This window comes from Chiloscyllium punctatum, chromosome 2 (genome assembly GCF_047496795.1).
Source record: "Chiloscyllium punctatum isolate Juve2018m chromosome 2, sChiPun1.3, whole genome shotgun sequence".
Lineage (NCBI taxonomy): Eukaryota > Metazoa > Chordata > Chondrichthyes > Orectolobiformes > Hemiscylliidae > Chiloscyllium > Chiloscyllium punctatum.
The window spans coordinates 91,263,755-91,283,709 of record NC_092740.1 but is presented as its reverse complement, the minus strand read 5'-3'; the positions used below and the strand labels follow the sequence as shown (position 1 = coordinate 91,283,709).

Genomic DNA, 19,955 nt, shown 5'->3' with positions numbered 1-19,955 from the left:
TTTAAAAAGGACCCAGTGAAGCAGGTTGTTGTTAAGAACTAAGGATAGTGCCCACATTTTGTTTTGTTAATTGGCTTCAAATTGTATTAGCTGCCATTATGAGATTTGAACTCATGTCACTAGAGCCTAGGGCTGTGGATTACTAATCCAGTCACATTACTATTACTCCTCTACGTAAACCAAATGTAGTTAAAATGTTAACCTGCCTTTTTTTCAGCATCCTTCACTTAATTTTATTTTCCTAATTGATCCAACATCATTATGTCAAATATAACACATTGTTTTTCCTATTTGCTGAGCTAGCTTGTTACTCAAGATATTTTAACAAATTCAGATTTCACTATCTGCCATGGTCAGATTTGAACACACATATTAACCTTAGATTACCAGTCTAATTACATTACCACTATGTCATTGTCTTGTCCTTTGTTTCATTTATTACTGAGACAAGCTATCCAACAAAAAATTAAAAATTGATCCAGAACATAATTTAGACAACAATCCTACTGGCCACACTTCACTCCTCAGTACTTTCATTTTGCAATTTGACAAAATTGTTTAAGAGACTTCTCTCTAGATGGTTTTAACACAATTACTACGGCCTGGCAGATGGATACCATTTACTAATGATGTAAAGGGCAGAAAAATCTCCAGTGTGTAAGAAGAATCGGTTAAAGTTTTTGTTAATGCAATACAACAAACTGTTATCTCTTTTCCTGGTCTCAGTCTGTGTTCACCTCCCAACCTCTATTGTGAACATATTCTCTGTTTGCAGTTCTCAAAATGAGTTTTTTTTATTTATTCACAGGATGAGGATGTCACTAGCTAGGTCCAGAGGGCAGTTAAGAGTTTATCACATTGTTGTGGGTCAGGAATCACATGTAGGGAAGACCAGGTAACCGACAATTTCCTTCCCCAAAGGATATATTAGTGAAGCAGATGGTTTTTTTCCCCCAACGATTGACTAATGGTTATCATTAGACTCTTAATTCCAGATATTTATTGAATTCAAATTCCACCATCTGCCATGGCAGGATTTGAACCTAGATCCCCAGAACATTACCTAGGTCTCTGGATTAATAGCCCAGCAATAATACCACTCGGGTATTGCCTCCCCTACCTTTTTTACTCAGTTTATGATGAGCATTTAAGCGCAAAAGATTGCAGTCAATGCACTTATCGTAACAGGATTTTCAGTACTGGTTCTGTCTCCAAGATGTCTATCTTTCTTATTTTTAAGTTTGGCTTGGATCAGAATAGACTTCCAATCTCCATTCTGAATTCACCATGATACAGACAAAATATGGTCAGCCGTGTAACTACTACAGGTTCATTAATACCCATTCGGGAAGGAGACGTGTCCTGTTTACCGAGTTAGGCAAGCAGATGATTCCAAACCCACGTAATGTGACTGATTTATAACTGCCCTGAGGGTAAATAGGGGTGGGAAATAAATGTTGGCCGGCAGGTGACTCTCACATTCTATGAATGAATAGAAAAGATAAGTGTTATTTATAGATAGTGAGATTCAGAACCCTATTTCCTACTTTGTGTGCTTTTAACAAATGACAAAAATGGGTTTCTTGTTAAGGTTTTTCATTTCGCAGAAGCAAAAAACGGTAGATGAAGCAAAATCTTCAGTCTTGCTAGATAAGTTATACAGGTGATTCCTGTTAGATTTGGTGTGGTGGAAGGGAAGGCATTTTGCTGCAGGATTTTATTCTCACAGGAATGTTCTCAAAACAGTTGCTGTCACTTTGAGGCACATCTTGAAATCTAACTGAAGTGAATGAAACACTTTATGTTGTCACTTTCCCTGAACCTACGTAATGTGTTGAAAAGACTAATAGAATCTAATTGAGAATAGAGTGTAATTAGAATGGAAATGGGAGGGAGAGAATTGTAATCTGACAATATTTAATTACCTAAGTGTATATTCATAGATGAGCAAAGTGACAAGTACAAATGTTTCCAGATAAAACATATTTTCCATTGTTGCTCACCTGAAATAAATGTAAACATGCTTTTAAAAATTCATCATGTGGTAATTTTAATCGGCCAGGCAGCAATATTTTACAAATATCTAGATTGAAAAGCTGCATATAAATTCTGTGCCTGTGCGTGTCCCTCCACTTCACAGAATCATAAAATCATAGAGATGTACAGCATGGAAACAAACCCTTCGGTCCAACCTGTCCATGCCGACCAGATATCCCAACCCAATCTAGTCCCATCTGCCAGCACCTGGCCCATATCCCTCCAAACCCTTCCTACTCATATACCCATCCAAATGCCTCTTCAATGTTGCAATTGTACCAGCTTCCACCACATCCTCTAACAGTTTATTCCATACACCGATGTCAGGCTCACTGGTCTATAGTTCCCTGGATTGACCTTACCTCCCTTCTTAAACAGTGGAACCATGTTAGCCAACCTCCAGTCTTCCAGCACCTCACCTGTGACTATTGATGATACAAATATCTCAGCAAGAGGCCCAGCAATCACTTCCCTAGCTTCCCACAGAGTTCTAGGGTACACCTGATCAGGTTCTGGGAATTTATCCACTTTTATGCGTTTCAAGACATCCAGCACTTCCACGTCTGTAATATGGACATTTTGCAAGATGTCACCATCTATTTCTCCATAGTGTATATCTTCCATATCCTTTTCCACAGTAAATACTGATGGAAAATACTCATTTAGTATCTCCCCCATTTTCTGCGGCTCCACAAAAAGGCCACCTTGCTGATCTTTGAGGGGCCCTATTCTCTCCCTGGTTACCCTTTTGTCCTTAATGTATTTGTGAAATCTCTTTGGATTCTCCTTAATTCTATTTGCCAAAGCTATCTCATGTCTCCTTTTTGCCCTCCTGATTTCCCTCTTAAGTATACTCCTACTGCCTTTATACTCTTCTAAGGATTCATTCGATCTATCCTGTCTATACCTTACATATGTTTCCTTCTTTTTCTTAACGAAACCCTCAATTTCTTTAGTTATCCAGCATTCCCTATACCTACCGAGCAATGCTCTGAAAGCTTGTAATTTCTAATAAACCAGTTGGACTATAGCCTGTTGTCGTGTGATTTGAAATGCAGCTTCTTTCCCCTCTCACTCCTTATATATTAAAAAAAGTCTTATGCCTCAATGCTCAACAGCCTTTAAGTGCACTTCTTCTCCTTCAGTAGAAACTTAGGAGAGCTTCAAGTCAAAGTTTCAATGAGACAAAACTAAAATGTTTCTGTAATGTCCTCGCATGGAAACATGGAAGACTGACCACTGTTGGTTTCGATGATTCCTTCAGTTGAAGGGGATTACCTTACATTTATAGGATCTCATTTCTTTGACTCCAAACTTCAACAGCACTGATAAACTAAAGCGTTGGATTTTCATTGTTGTTTCCAATAGGTCATCCAGATCTTCCTACTTAGATGAAGACATGGAGTCACTTGCTGTATGTGACCCAATGCGCAGAGCAAGTTGTGAAGTTGAAAGCTTAACTGAAAGCTGTTTTGACAGTGGCATGTCCACAATGAGAGATTCAAATGAATATGATTCTGAGGGTGAATTCAAACATCACAGACATTTTGAAAGAGCACATTGTGCGCAAGAAGCCTTTGGAGAAGATGCTTCTGACACCGATGTAAGCAACCAAACAAGCTGTGTGACATTTTGATGCAAATCTTTGTTACACTATGAACTACATTTATTGATCTGCAAAGAAATGAATGATTCCTCTTTGGAGAAATAGATTGTAAATGAATTCCGGAGTCTGTATTTTTGGTCAGGTCTAAAACAATTAACCATATAAGTGATTAATTTTACAATAATTTAAATGTTTGACTATCTGGTTACTAAATGCCAGATTGATTGTTACAGTTAGAGAATATTCTGCTATGTTTGTACACTTCACCTGCAACAATTGCATTTGGTTTGAGCATTTGGAGTGTGCCCTCCCAACAGAGCAGAGCTTGTCCACTTGTATAGAAAGAAAGAGAATGAAGGATTGCCACATCTGAAAGAATGCTAATAATGTAATGCTACTAGGCTGAGATCTTTTGAATACAATTAAATGCATTGGGCAATTAGCAATTGGAATTTAAAAAATTGTTACGGCACAATGGTTGACACAATGAGTACAGAGTCAAGCACAGCAGGTGTGAGAAAGTGAGTATTTCAGATGCTGGAGATCAGAGTTGAGAGTGTGTTGCAGGAAAAGCACAGCAGGTCAGACAGCATCCGAGGAGCAGGAGAGTCAAAGTTTTGGGCATAAGCCGTTCACCTGCTGTTCTTTTCCAGCACCACACTCTTGTCACTGATCTCCAGCATATGCAGTTCTCACTTCCACCACAAAGAGTACAGTGCCTCAAATTAGTTGCTTGGTGATTTTCAGCCTAAGAATAAGGGGTAAGCCATTCAGGACTGAGATGAGGAAGAATTTCTTCACTCGGAGTTGTGAATCTGTGGAATTCTCTCCCACAGAAAGCTGTTGGGGCCAGTTTGTTAGATATATTGAAGACGGAGCTAAGAATGGCCCTTGCAACTAAGCGGATCAAGAGGTATGGAGAGAAAGCAGGAGTGGGAATTGAAATTGCATGATCAGCCATGATCACATTGATTGGTGGTACAGGCTCGAAGGGCCGAATGGCCTACTCCCATACCTCTTTTCTATGTTTCCACATTTCTACATTTTTTTTTCAATAGTGAGATTTAGTAACGCCAGCCTTCTACTGGCTCTGTAAGTTTAAGTCTATTTGTGATTTCTCTCTAGGTGCCTGAAATTCGTGATGAAGTAGCTTTTAGCCAAGACAGTCCAGGCACGGTTCTAGAGTGGAAACCATCCCAAGCAGTGAGCCGGAGCAGTTCTGGAGCCTCTTCATCACATGGCTATAATACTGCATTTTCAAATCAGGTAGCTTCTGTTACAAATTTTTAAATAGTACTTTGCTTCTGTGAGTTCACATTTTTGTTGTTTATGTAAATCAGATTGTTATATTGTATTGTAGAATTGAATATATGAATTCCGAACAGAATGAGGCTATTCAGCCCCTCAAGTCTGGTCTGCCATTTAGTTTCATAATTTCATAGTAATAGAAGCAGGAGTAAGCCATTTGGCCTGTTGAGCCTGCTGCACTGTTCATTAAGATCATGGCTGATCTTTCCATTGTCTCAGCTCCACCTATCTGCAATATCCCCATAACCCTTAATTCCCCAACCATGCAAACACTCATCCAACTGTGTCTTGAGTCTATTTAATGAAGCTGCCTCTACTGTTTCCTTGGGCAGAGAATTCCATAGATTCACTACTGTCCGGGAAAAGCAGTTCCTCATCATCCCTGCCCTAAATCTACTCCCCCTAATCTTGAGGTCGTGTCCCGAAGTCCTAGTCTCACCCACCAGCGAAAACAACTTGCCTGCCTCTATCTTCTCTGTCCCTTTCATAATTTTATATGTCTCTATAAGATTCCCTCTCATTCTTCTAAATTCTAGTGAGAACAGTCCCAGGTGGCTCAACCTCTCCTCATAGCGTAACCCCGTCATCTCCGGAATCAGCCTGGTGAATCTACTCTGCACCGGCTCCAAAGCCAGTATATCCTTCCTCAAGTGAGGAGACCAGAACTGTGCATAATGCTCCAGGTGCGGCTTCACCAACACCTTGTGCAATTGCAGCAGTACCTACCTGCTCTTAAATTCAGTCCCTTGAGCAATGAAAGCCAATATTCCATTTACCTGTTGCATCTGCAAATCAACTTTTAGTGATTTATGTATGCACACTTCTAAGTCCCTCTGCACAACAGCATGTTGCAATCTTTCACCATTTAAGTAATACTCTGACCCACTACTTTTACTTCTAAAATGCATAACTTCACATTTACCAACATTATACTCCATTTGCCAGACCCTTGTCCACTTACTTAACCCATTTAAATCTCTCTGCAGACCCACCATGACCTCTACACAGTTTGTCTTTCCACTCAATTTAGTGTCATCTGCAAACTCGGATATGTTACACTTGGTCTCCTCTTCCAAATCATTTATGTACATCGTGAACAGTTGCAGGCCCAATACTGACCTCTGTGGTACCCTGCTCATCACTGATCTCCAACCCCTAATATTGATCTGAATGTGGCCTCAGCTCCTCATTCATTCCTAATCCCGATAACTATTGACTTCCTTGCTAGTTCAGATCTATTCTGCCTTAAAAGTATTAAGTGACCCATCTCAAATGCTGAATGGTGAAGAGCATTGCAAAGTCTCATGACTGTCTGAGTGAATGTTCACTGAATCGCTTCTATTGCATTTTTCTTCTTTCTTATATAAGGAGACCAAAGCTGTACACAATACTGCAGGTGTAGTCTCACCGAAACCCTGTAGAACTGTGCAAAGCATCTGTTTTAATACTAATGATAAAGGCTTATTAATCAGTCACACAACAGAGATTGATTAACTCTATGGGTGTGTATATTTAAAACAGTAAAACATGTTATAAGATCTGAAGCAGACATTACAGCGAACCAGAGTTTCTCTTTGCGCAACTTGCCGACCCAGAGCAGACTAACTGCCAGTTGCAGTATTGTATACACCTAATACATGAAATCCTTTAAAAGTGCACAGTCCAAAGGCAAGGTGTAAGCACAGCTTTACACTCCTTCCCACAAGGAAGTTTAAGTCTTTACATTTACAAGTAAGCCTATGAGTCTTTGTAATATGTAAAGTAATGCTTACAGATCTTGTCTGGAGTAGTAAATGATTTCCTATTGTCAGCAGTGACCTGCTTGTGTTTGGTGTCTTTATACATGATGCAACAATACTGGGACAGACCTGATTTGTCCTCTGTTTCATCTCAATATAGTTCTGTCATGTGTACAACCTTACAGGATCTTTGTTCTGAATACATTCTTGTCACTTTGACTTTTTCCATAACCTTGCTGTGGGATTCTGGATGCCTACCTAATGTCCCACTTGCGATGTTGGCAACTCTGTACTCACATTTTTTATCATGCACGTGCTCTTGTAGTTTTACAGTCTTCTCTTGAGTTTCAGAAAGAATTATTAATGAGCCAGTAAATTGATTATTACTGGTCTGCCATTCAGGAGCTCTGGCGGTGATGGAATAGTTGCACTCTGTGTTGCTCTTAAATGTAACATTGCAATAGATTGGCCTTCCTTGGTTTGCCAATTCTGTATGTGAAGTTTAGATCTTTGACTGTGCAAATTGTGCATTCTGCTAGTCTGTTCCACTTGAGATAATGTGCAGAAGTAGTATGATCAAGAGGAGTTTAGAGCATTTGACATTTTGTGTGACTGACAAATCATGGAGTAATTGGTAAGGCAGTCAACTTTATGACAATGTAGTCATTCCCATGAACACGAAAAAAGGACAGTTGCAGTTTTGGATCAAGGATGGGCATGGATCACATAGACTGTTATTGGTTCTTATCCAAACTTGTCATATCCTTTTGACAAGCCTCTCAGTCCATGAAAAGGATTTCAATGCTGCAACCTGGTCAATGTACTGAGTACAGTCATAGAGTCATAGAGATGTACAGCACAGAAACAAACCCTTTAGTCCAACTCGTCCGTGCTGACCAGATATTCCAACCCAATCTAGTCCCACTTGCCAGCATCTGGCCCATATCCCTCCAAACCCTTCCTATTCATATACCCATCCAAATGCCTTGTAATTGTACCAGCCTCCACCACTTCCTCTGGCAGCTCATTCCATATACGTGCCACCCTCTGTGTGAAAAGGTTGCCCCTTAGATCTCTTTTGTATCTTTCCCCTCTCACCCTAAACCTATATCGTTTAGGTCTGGGCTCCCACACTCCAGGAAAAAGACTTTGTCTACTCATCCTATCCATGCCCTTCATGATTTTATAAACCTCTATAAGATCACCCCTCAGCCTCCGATGTCTCCAAGGAAAACAGCCCCTGTCTACTCAAAGTTTCCCTATAGCTCAAATCCTCCAACCCTGGCAATATCCTTGTAAATCTTTTCTGAAACCTTTCAAGTTTCATAACATCCTTCCCATAGGAAGGAGACCAGAATTGTTTGCAATATTCCACAAGTGGCCTAACCAAATCATTTATATAAATGACGAAAAGTAGTGGACCAAGCACCGATCCTTGTGCACTCCACTGGTCACAGGCCTTTAGTCTGAAAAGCAACCCTCTGCCACCACCTGCTGCCTTCTACCTTCAAGCCAGTTCTGCATCCAAATGGTTAGTTCTCCCTGTATTCCATGAGATCTAACCTTGCTAACCAAGCTCCCACAGGGAACCTTGTCGAAGGCATTACTGAAGTCCATATAGATCACTTCTACCACTTTGCCGTCACCAATCCTCTTTCTTACTTCTTCAAAAATTCTCTTGCAATTTTTCTCCTCTGACCTATGCCCTTGTGCATAATAAATCTGAAATGATGACTTACCTTTCTTTAAAAATGTCTCCTTAGGAGATGTCTAGTTCATCCCAAAAAAGCCAATGTGATCTCACTTAGCATCATACAGCACAGAGAAAGGCCTTCGGCCAATCAAATTTGAGTTAATCTTTCTACACTCATCCCACTTTCCATCGCTTAGCCTATAGCCTTGAAGTGCTCATCCACAGAGTATTTACAGCTTGTAAGAGTTCCTGCCTCTACTTCCCTCCCAGGCAGTACAGTCCAGATTCCCAACACTCTGGGTCTTTCTCAAACCCCCCAAGATGTTGCACCCTGGTCATTGACCCTTCAACTAAGGCATTGCCTGGAGGAAGAACGCCATATTTTCCACCTTGGGACCCTCCAACCACATGGCATCAACATCGACTTCACCCGTTTCCTCATCTCCCCTCCCGCCACCTCATCCAAGTTCCAACTCTCCAACTCAACATTGCCCTCTTGAACTGTCCTACGTGTCCATCTTCCTTCCCACCTATCCATTCCACCTTCCCCTCCAACCTATCACCATCGCCCCTCACTTCCATCTACCTATTGCCTTCCCAGATGCCTGCCCCCCCCCAGCCCCACCACCACCCTCCTACTTACCTTTCAGCGCCCACCTCCCTCCCCACCCCCACCCCCCTGCCCCCTCCACCACCACCATTCCTGATGATGGGCTTACGCCCGAACCATCGATTCTCATGCTCCTCAGATGCTACCTGACCGGCTGTGCTTTTACAGCACCTCGCTTTGTATACTCCAGCTGTAGCCTAACCAAAGTTTTGTACAGCACCAACATGACCTATGCAAGTGTCCCATTTGCTTTCTTAACTATTGTCTTGTCATCTCCAGGGATCCGTGGACAAGTATCCAAAGATTACCATGCTCCTTTGAGCTTCCTAGTGCTCTGCCATTCCTTGTTACATCTTCCAAAGTGCAACACCTCACACTTTTAAGGGTTAAATTCTATCTGCCACTGGTCTATACATCCGATCAATCTGTCTATATCTTCCTTTAAGCTAAGACCTTCTTCCTCACTGTTAGCCATTCAGACACCTTCATATCATCTGCAATCTTACTGATCATCCCCCCACATTCTCAGATATATTTCATGGACAACAAGGGGCTCAGCACTTATCCCCGTGAGACTCAACTGGACACCGGCCTCTAATCAAGCAAACTGTCATCTTCCACCACTCTGTGTCTCCTACCACTGAGCCAATTTTGGATTCATCTTTCCAAATTACCCTGGATTCCATGTACTTTTACCTTTTTTATCAATGACCCATGTGGGACCTTGTCAAAGGTTTTGCTGAAACCTATATGAACTAAATCAGCAGCATTACCCCTGATCTAAATATCTGGTCATCACCTTGAAAAATCAGATTTGTAAGGCAGGATCTCCCTCTGACAAAGCCATGCTGACTATCCCTGATCAAACCTTGTCTCTCCAAACGGAGATTAATTTTCTCCAGAATGTTCTCCTTAGCTTCCCTACCACTGATGGTCACGAGTTCTGAAATTCCCTTGTTTATCCCAACCATTCTTCTTGAAAAGGAACCACATTAGCTGTGCTCCAGTCCTCTGGCACACATCTTGTTTATGAATATGCTGAACTGAATCATTCCTTAAGTAATGTTTTACCATAATTTCTGTAGTTTGGATTCTTTTGATTCTTACATTGTGCGCAATGTATCAAGTAAATTTGGAAAACATCTTCAAGTTCAATGCCAATGAAGTCAACTTGCAGATCCAAAGGTATATCTTCTTGTTAGCCGAGCTAAGATAGCTGTGATAATCAGGTTACCTGTTTTGAACTAAATTTCATAGTCATTACTTTGGCTCTTTATTGGTGAACCGTGTAATCTTGGCAGTGATTTTCGCAATCACCTGCAGTGATTTGTGGTCAGTCTCCACCACAGATCTTTTATAGAATAGATAGGCATGAAAATGTATGATTCCACAAACTCAGGCAAATGTTTCCAACTCTTTGTTTGAGTAGCTGAATTGCACTGCAGACAGAACTTCCAGAGCAAATGCAATTGTCCAGTTTTGTTGATTAGGTAGGCTCTTCAGCGTTTTTGTGAGGCATCTATTTCCTTGAAATTCACTTTTATCAAAAAGTTCTAGTTATTTGTGTTAAGTTTTGAATTGAAGTGGTATGCAAAGTTTCTGATCTTGGTTTGTCATCTGATGTCTGACTAATTTCATGAATGATGACCAGGGTTAGGTCAGAGCATGCTGGTATATCTGCCATTGCTGGTCCAGCAGTGTCTATGATGGAGAATAACTGACATCCAGGCAGATTGATTGTCCTTACACTCCACCACTATTGATCCTCCACATGGAACTGATAAATCGTTGCATGTTGAAAATTTTATATTTGCTGGTTTCATCATGGCTTTCCATGTGTGGCGCAAGTTTTTAAAAAAAATTCAGAGTTAGTATATTGACAATTAACTTGGTGTTACTCTTATCCAGTAACTAATAGTCACCAGTTTCTTACGGCAGACAGCATGAATTTTTGCAAACATTTCAGATAGAGTGATGACATTAATTTTTCCATGAGAGATGTTTTCAGCATGTTTTGTTTTATTATATACATTGTCAGATTCTGGTTTATTGGCCACTTTCTGTATACACCTCTGATAGGATGCCTGATGGTCTTTTGTAGCTTAAAGATACTCCGTGTGCTTGGTGTATTTAAGGTTGGTGCACAGCTCTTTGTAGCTGCATCAGTCTTTGATCGAATGCACTGTCTCTGTGAATGGCCTTTCTGCAACACACCTGTCAAAATTGATTGAAAGCTTGGTATTTCTTTATTGCCTAAAGAAGGCCACACAGTCTTTGACACTTTATGACACAGTACAATTTTTAGTTTTTCTAGCAAATCTTTCTGGAACGGTTCTATGAAGATGACCGTGATTACCAACTGAATAATTCTGTTGGGTAGCCTTTATCTGAAGAGTCGCAAAATGAGCCCTTTTCACTGTATATGATCATGGTTCTGTGGACTTTAGTCTGAATGGCATAAATTCTAATCCTGAATATCGACGTTAACTTTATCTCTAATTTGGTCTTCTATTGTATTCCAGGTCTTTTGGGGATCTTTTAGCTGTTAGTTCTGACATATTAAATCTGTGTAGAACTTTGTTCCCAGTTGCTAAGAAAATTTTATTGGTTTGTTTGTTTGCATTGTACACACTGAATCTAGAAGCCATAGTTCTGAGTGCTACTCAAATGTGTTGATTTCTGTTAGTTCTGCTTTGTTCCAATATAAGCTAGGGAATTTTATTGCCGTTCTGACAATATGCCTTTAACCTGCATTTTCTTGATATTGATCCAGCATGCACTCTGATCATTTGCCTTTCTCAGTTAGTTGTTAAACAGGTCTCTCAACTAAGACTGGTCTGCTTAGAAGGAATCTACATTTTCAAACTCTATGACTCTGTACTGAACAAAGACTTTGAGCTCTGTCACATGTATTTTAGTCTGATTTAAGTCTGTTGACCATGTGTTTTGCCCGTAGATTAAATTGCTTGCTGACATTATAGGCCTTATCAGCATGATGTTTTGCATTATTGTTCAACATGTCATGTTAATGATAATGGTCTAATATCAATTTATCATCAGTGACTGATCAACTGTGGATTAGTTTATTTAAAACATTAAAACACACCATGTGTTCTGAACAGACATTACAGCAAACCAAATTATTTCTGTGTGCAGCTTCCAAAATCAAGAGCAGACTAACTTTCTCTACATACAACAGAGTTCTTAAAGACAAGATACGCATCCAGCAGCCCCTATTTTACCATTCTCCTTGTAATAAACAACAATGTGCCAATGACTTGTTAATCACTTGCTCTACCTCTGTGTATTTTTGTGATTCATGTAAAAGGACACTCTGAACCCTCTCTAACCACAGCATTCTGCAATCTCTTACCATTTAAAGAATATGTGATTTTTTTTTGGTCTTCCTACAAAGCAGCCACTTTACTCCCTCGAAGGTTGGTGATGGCCTAATAGCCTTATAACTAGACTATTAATCCAGAGATGCAGATAATTCAGTGGGGATTTGCATTCGAATCCTGCCTTAGCAGATGGTGAAATTTGAATTCAGTAAAAACTTGGAATTAAGAGTCTAACTGTAGCTGTAAAACTGTTGTTGATTGTCAGGAAAAACCCATCTGGTTCATTGATGCCCTTTAGGAATGGAGACAACCATCTGTATCTAGTCTGGCCTACATGTAACTCCAGCAATGTGATTGACTCTTTGCTGCCCCCTAAGGCCCCCTAAGTACACCCACATCCTGTGAATGAATGTGAATCCTGTGAAAAATAGCTCTCTGCCAGTTTTTTGCTTACTCATTTTACTTACTTGTAGACTCCTTTTGTCCTTTTTCCAACTTACGTTTTTACTTATGTTTGTCTCATGAGTAAATTTAGCTACTGTATGTTTGTTTCCATTATACATGTTGTTGAGACAATTGGTAACTAGTTGAACCCACATCAGTGATCATTATGACACATCACTTATCACATCTTGCCAACCTCAAAATCAATCTGTTTCCTGTTAGGTGAGCCATATCTCTATCCTTGCAAATACCTTAGCCCCTAAACTACATGCACTTATTTTACATAGCAATCTTAGATGTGGCATTTGTCTTCTGCAAATCTAAGTACAGCATATCCACAAGATTCCCCTTTATCCATGTTGTGTTTAATTAGAAGCTGGAGGGTAAAATACTGAGTATATCTACTTGTGCAGATACAGATTCAGGTGGAGAATCCAGCATGAGGGGCGCAATCTTAAAACAGCAGGAAAAGGAGTTAAATAAGGAAGTAGCTTTTTTGCACAAAAGATGGTAGAAATAAGGAAAATAAATATCCAAAAAACTTTGAGACTGTGATCAAAAGACTTCTGTTAGGCCAAGGTATCGAGGGACATAGAACAAAAGCCAGTAAATAGAGTCAAGATATAGATCAGCAGTAACTTAATTAAATTGTGAAATGGCCTCAAGGAACTGCATAGCATTCTCCTCTTATCTTTCTAAGCTTCATTTTCTTCGAGTATTGAGAAAGTATGTCATGCATAATAGAACTGAACTATTTTGGAATTGAACAATTTACAGCACAGATTTCCCAGGATCTTTTGTACTCATAACTTACTCTATGGAAACTGACTGCAAAGTACCATAATGATAACAAACCCATTTTTGACCCCACGTTCCACACTTAATTAAAACGTACCTTTCTGTTTGCTTTATCCTTTTGCCTACTCTATACTGCCCCCTTTCTTTGTGCCTGAAGGACAGGCTGGTGATCTGCTTTCAGATTGCTAACAAAACCACATTTCAGAGCTCAGTGGTACCTCAAATATCCCTCTGATCCTCTTCTGTTACCTATCTCACTGGTTGCTATTGATTGAGATTATTATCTTACTCTGAGGAATCACAGGCTTTGTACTACTCAATGGATGCAGTACATTAAGGGCAAATTCATCAGCACATGTACACCTAACAAGGCACGCAATCAATAGCGAGATAAATAAAGCAGTTATCCATTGGGATAGAGTCGAATGTGCATTGAATGTTGGTGAGAGAATTGAATCAATTTACACTGTTTTTTTGAGTGTTGGAACAAGATTTCTTTTCGTGCACTAATAAAAGGTAGACATATCCTCTCTTTAATATTTCATCTGAAAAACTGCAACAGTGAGAATGCGCGCATCCCCTCAGCACTCTATTCTGTATGCGCCGTCTTGCTATTAAGAGGATGGCTACTAGATTGAAACATCTGGAATGAAATTAAGGGTAAAAAGCTCATCAGATGTCGGTCTTGGCACATGGTAGTGCTTTAACCTCTGAGACTAGACTTGAACCACACTCCAAGACTTTAGCACATTGCAAAGGCTGAGGCTTCAATGCTGTCCTGTCAAAAGTGCTGTTTGTTTTTTTAGATAAACACTATACACAGGATCCATCTACTCTTCTGGTCGAAGTAAAAGATCCTGTGCTATGATTTGATGAAAAACGGTGCAGTTTTCTTGGTGTCCTAGCTAATAGATTTTGTTAACTAATTTCATAAAAATGAATTGCTATTTGTCTTATTGTTTGCCTAGAAGCGGTTGCTGGAGTAGTTACTGATGATTATTGTTAGAGTGAGTGGAGGTGGTCTACTACTTTTAGCTCTTGTGGGTTACAGCATATTTGTGAATTCTTTGTAGGTGCTCGACATGCAGGATGAGATGGCTTTTAGCCAGGACAGTACAAACACTGTTTTGGACTGGAAACCCTCGCAAGCAGTGAGTCGGAGCAATTCTGGAGTCTCCTCTTCACGGCGCTGTATCTCTGCTTTTTCACCACAGGTAATACTTGTTACGTATTTCTGAAAAACACTTTACCTCTGTTAGTCCCATTTTTTAAAATGTTAGTGCAAATCAAGTGGTTGTTGATTTGTATTTATTTAGACTTTATTTATAACCCTGATTTAAAAAAGAATGCTGAATTCCCAGTGTCATCAGGGATAATTCAAATCAGTCTGTTACTAGTATTGACTTAGCTAATATCAATGAGACTTAGCATAGTTGTCTCCTGGGTATGTAATCTCTCTACTTTCATGTCCAATTTGCAGTGACTGCAGCTGGTGGGTGAAGTAAATCCAGGGGTAGGCGTGAAATTTAAGATTCTCTTTCATCCCTTTATCCCCACCCCCAATCCTTTCTCTTTCTATGGTTAGGTTTCCCGTAGATGACCGTACCACTAACTTCTGTGGACCTCCTTTACGCTGTCATAAATTCAGGAAGAGTCCTGTAGAAGCACTGAAGCAAAAGACAAAAATAGAAGTTTTGGCCAGTGCTGAAGGATATTGGTCATGTAAATTCAACTCTTTCACTCCCATTCATGTATGAACAATATCTGTTTTGATAAATGTGCCAAATGAGAATAATAGAAATGAAAACACATCTCAGTAGAAATGAGTGGTCTCAGCAAAAGGGAGGAAAATAAATCCATAACATAGATACTTAAATTCTCTCTGGTGGCTTTTAACTACATTAGCAATAGCACTATTTAAAAGCTAGTTTTATTTTTTCCATTAGGTCACTAAACCTCATTTAAATGGAAGCACATGACATAATTAGAATTTAGTACTTTTCTTTAAAACAACTTGGAATGTAGAAAAATATATTTTCAAATCAGACTGTCCAATCACCTGAGTAGATGCGAGCAACATGTGAATTAGCGAGCAGACTAATTGATTGATTTGCCTGACAGTCAAAAGTACTTATTTTGCTCGGTTCAGGACTCATAAATGTACTTTGAATTGAACAAAGTGATTTCTGATTGAAACATTTCCTTTATTCAGCCTACTAGCACAGCTGGGAACTTCAAATATCCTCAGTCAGAAAAGACTTTCAAGATAGTGCTTGCTGGGGATGCAGCTGTGGGCAAATCAAGCTTTCTGCTACGACTCTGCAAGAATGAGTTTCGTGGGAACACCAGTGCCACTTTAGGTATGTTTCATCAGTTTAAATACCTTGCTTCCTTTTACTTTTCCCTATCTTTATTTCACTGTCAGTCAGCTTCATTAGCATTTCAGTGGCTTCCTGTTTTAGACGCATCTGCCAGAATGGCCAGTGATTCAGTTTCTACTTGTTCATATTGTTTATATGCTTTTGATTTCTATGAAATTTGCTGGCTCAACCTTCTCAAGTTGATGTTGAACCACACCCCCAGCTCTGGGAAGAGCTGACTTAGTCATAGAGACATACAACATGGAACAGACCCTTTGGCTCAACTCATCCATGCCGACCAAGTATCCTAAACTGAACTCGTCCCATTTTACTGTGTTTGGTCCATATCCCTCTTAATCTTTAATAGTCATGTACCTGTCCAAATGTCTTTCAAATGTTGTAATTGTATCTACTTTTACCATTTCCTTTGGCAACTCATTCTGTACATGCACCATTCTCTTGTGAAAAGGTTGCCCCTCAGGTCCACTTTAAATCTTTCTCCTCTCATCTTAAACCTATACCCTCTAGTTTTGGATTCCCCTACCCATGAGAGAAAACCTTAGCTATTCACCTTATGTATGCCACTTGTGATTTTATAAACCTCTATAAGGTCACCCCTCAGCCTGCAACCTCCAGGGAAAGACTTCACAGCCTATCTCGTCTCTCATAGCATCCTTACACTGTGGAAGCCAGCCATTTGGTCCATCAATACCACGCCAATCTTCCAAACAGCATGGTACCCAGACCTACATCCCTACCTTATTTCTGTAACCTGCATTTTCCATGGCTATTCCATCTAGTTTGCGCATATCTGGATACTATAAGTAATTTAGCACAGCTAATCCACCTAACCTGCACATCTTTGGATTGTGGGAAGAAATCAAAGCACCAGGAGGAAACCCACATAGACACAAGGAGAATGTGCAAACTCCACACAATCACCTGAAGGTGGATTCAAAACTGGGTCCATGTTGATATGAGGCAGCAGTGTTAACCACTGAGCCACCATGCCTCCCAGAAATCAGGGTTCATTCAGGATAACTGTCCTTATAACTCAAACCCTTCAGTTCCAGCAACATCCTTGGAAGCTTTTTCTGTGTCCTTTCTGGTTTAACAACATCTTTCCTATAGTTGGGCAACCAGAATTCTAAAAGTGGTCTCACTGACGTACAACCGCAACATGACCCAACTCCTATATTCAGTGCTCCGAACAATGAAACTAAGCATGCCAAATGCTGCTTTCACCACCCTGTCAACCTGCGATGCCACTTTCAAGAAACTATGACTCTGCATCCCTAAGTCTATCTGTTGAACAACACTCCCTCATTGACTGGTCCAGTGGTTACAGAATTCACTAGAAAACAAAATGAAGTTATTATGCTTTTCCCAACAACCTAAGAGGAGGCATTTGCTGCTGATTTTGAGGGTACGAGCTTTCAAACTTATATCTGACTAAGAACAAGGAAGTGAGAACACCAGCATCAGGATGCACTGGTCTTTAGAGACAGATGGAGGTTCTTTCTTGTAAGGTCTCAAGAAAAGAACCGTGCAACATCTCATAGTTTCTAACCCAGCTCTGCAACTAAAAGGCCACTATAAGTGTATTTTTGGGCCTTTGTATTTCTTCTGTATCTTTAAAACTGCAACACATCATTTACATTTCCAAAATTGCATTTATATAGTGCATTTCAGAACTGTATGATATCCAAAATGCCTAATATCTTCTGAAGTACTTTTGAAATGTAACAACTAATATGCTGAAGATCCACAAAAATCAATGGAATTAATTAGCAGATGATGACCCATCTTTTGCAGTGTTAATGACAAGGAAAGTGTTAATATTTACTATAATATTCCACTGGGCCAACATCTTGGAAGTTTGCATGTGCACAAATAAGTTGAAAATCCAGAAGTTATTGACAGTGAATCTCCGTTGCTCCAAATGATTGAAATCCCATCTCAAATGCTGCGGTCAGTGGGTAGTCTTTGAACTGATGAAAATACCTACTTTTTTACTTTTACTTTTTTACTTTTTTTGATGATGATATGCGGGCATCACTGGATAATCCAAAATTTATTGACTATCCATAATTGCCCTGCAACAGATGGTTTGCTGGGTCATTTCAGAGATTGGTAAAGAGTTGACCACCTTGTTTTGTATCTGGTCTCATATGCAGGTCTGAACAAGTAAAGATGGCAGATTTCTTTGCTTCAAAGATATTAAGGAACAGATGGATTTTTATGACAATTAATAGTGGTTGCCATTAAGCTGTCCTCCATTTACAAATCTTAGTGAATTGAAATTTCGTGATGTGCTTTGATGGGATTTGAAACCATGTCCCCAGTGCAGTCTCGGATTTTGGATTACTGGACCAGTGACATTACCATTCTGCACCTGTCTCCCTAAGTGCTGTTTGTCTCACTGTAAAAGCTCTTGCATGAGTTCTAAACATACCATCAAAGAATAAGAGTAGGCCACTCAGCCCTTTGAGCTTGCTCCACCATTCAATAAAGCCATGGTTGATCTGATTATAATCTCAACTCTGCATTTCCACATATCCACGATAATCTTTCATCTTGCACTTAACTCCCCTTGCAATAAACCATAACATTCTATGAGCTTTTCCGATTACTTGATGTACCTGCACATCCTGTTATGATTCATGCACGAGAACACTCTGATCTCTCAGCGTCTTAGAGCTCTTCAAGCTCTCATCATTTCGATAGTATGCCTTTTTATTTCTTCTGCCAAAATGGACAGTTTCTCACTGTTTCATATTATACTCAATTGTCAGATGATTGTCCACTCACTAAAGCTGTATCTATGTCAGCTCCTATGTCTGTTTCACAATTCACTTTCCTAACCATTTTTGTGTCATCAATAAATTTAGTCACCATTCCATTGGTCTCTTCATTCTAAATCCTTTCTGTAAATTGGGAAGAGTTGAAGCCCCAGCACCAATGGTCAGCCATGTATTTCAGTGATATTGGGTGATGGATGTTATTGACCAAGCCAGCAGGAGAACTTCTACGGTCTACTTTGAATAGAGTCATGAATCCTGTACATCTACCTCAGAGAGGAGAGGCTGGCTCAACAGCCTCAGATTAAAGACATCACTGCTGGATGTTGCAGTCCTCCCCCTGCAGAGCACTGAAATGTTAATCCGATTTATGTGCTTAGGCCTTGAATCTACACAGATACCTAAAGCTGATACTAAATTTACAGCCGAATGATATATTGAATTTAGGTTTACAGATTACATATTCAATAATATTGCTCCCCATGGTTGTTAAAATGTTTAGAGTATTTTTATAGAGAAACTATTTTTGTCTTGTACATTTCACGGACTTCAGAACATAACGGTTATTCAATTATAGGATAATAAGCAAAGAAATCTCATTATTGCATCTGTAGATTTTAAATTCAGATGTGAAATGAAGAGTTGAGGCAGCTAATGGGTTTGCCATCAGTGGTACAGTCAAAGAGAGGAGGCAGGCTTGGGTTTATGAAACAAAGAGTGAAGGAAGGACTTAAGGCTGGAGGGTGCAGATGCAGAGTGAGTGAAAATGAGCAAGAGAATGAAAATTTTGAATTAAATGTGATGGATGACTGAGACTGCATTGATCAATGGGGGACGATATGAAGTGTGTTTGGGCACATTGGAATATATGCAGCTATACACAGTGGAAGAATGATGTTTGAATCGACTGTAGAGGTAAGGAATGTGCAGATAAAAAATGTCACTGTGGTAAACAATCTTCTGGAGGTTTAATCTTGATGATGAACTTGTGATTTTAAAACATAATTCATAGTCAGAATACCAGAGCATTTCCATACTTGATTCAGCCTGTGTAACGAGCCAAGAACAGTTTGGAGTCAGTGGCGAGGGAACAGATTTAGAAAATAAAGCATAGAACTATAGATGCTGAAAGAATCCAGAACTTTCGGATTTTGAGTAGGTTTTGATGGTGAGAATCAAAAGCAATGGATTTAATCTTCCAAGTGATCAGCTGAACCA

The 19,955-nt window shown here is 39.7% G+C and overlaps 1 protein-coding gene across 2 annotated transcripts in view; it reads left to right on the top strand.

The window, feature by feature from the left end:
• Positions 1-19,955, top strand: part of rasef (RAS and EF-hand domain containing) — a 77,211-nt gene that overhangs the window by 40,610 nt on the left and 16,646 nt on the right. For both annotated transcript variants that reach the window (XM_072585479.1, XM_072585487.1), the window contains exons 10-13: positions 3,406-3,640; positions 4,769-4,909; positions 14,650-14,790; positions 15,789-15,936. In XM_072585479.1, the coding sequence (XP_072441580.1) occupies positions 3,406-3,640; positions 4,769-4,909; positions 14,650-14,790; positions 15,789-15,936 (665 nt within the window). The remainder of the gene's footprint in view (positions 1-3,405; positions 3,641-4,768; positions 4,910-14,649; positions 14,791-15,788; positions 15,937-19,955) is intronic.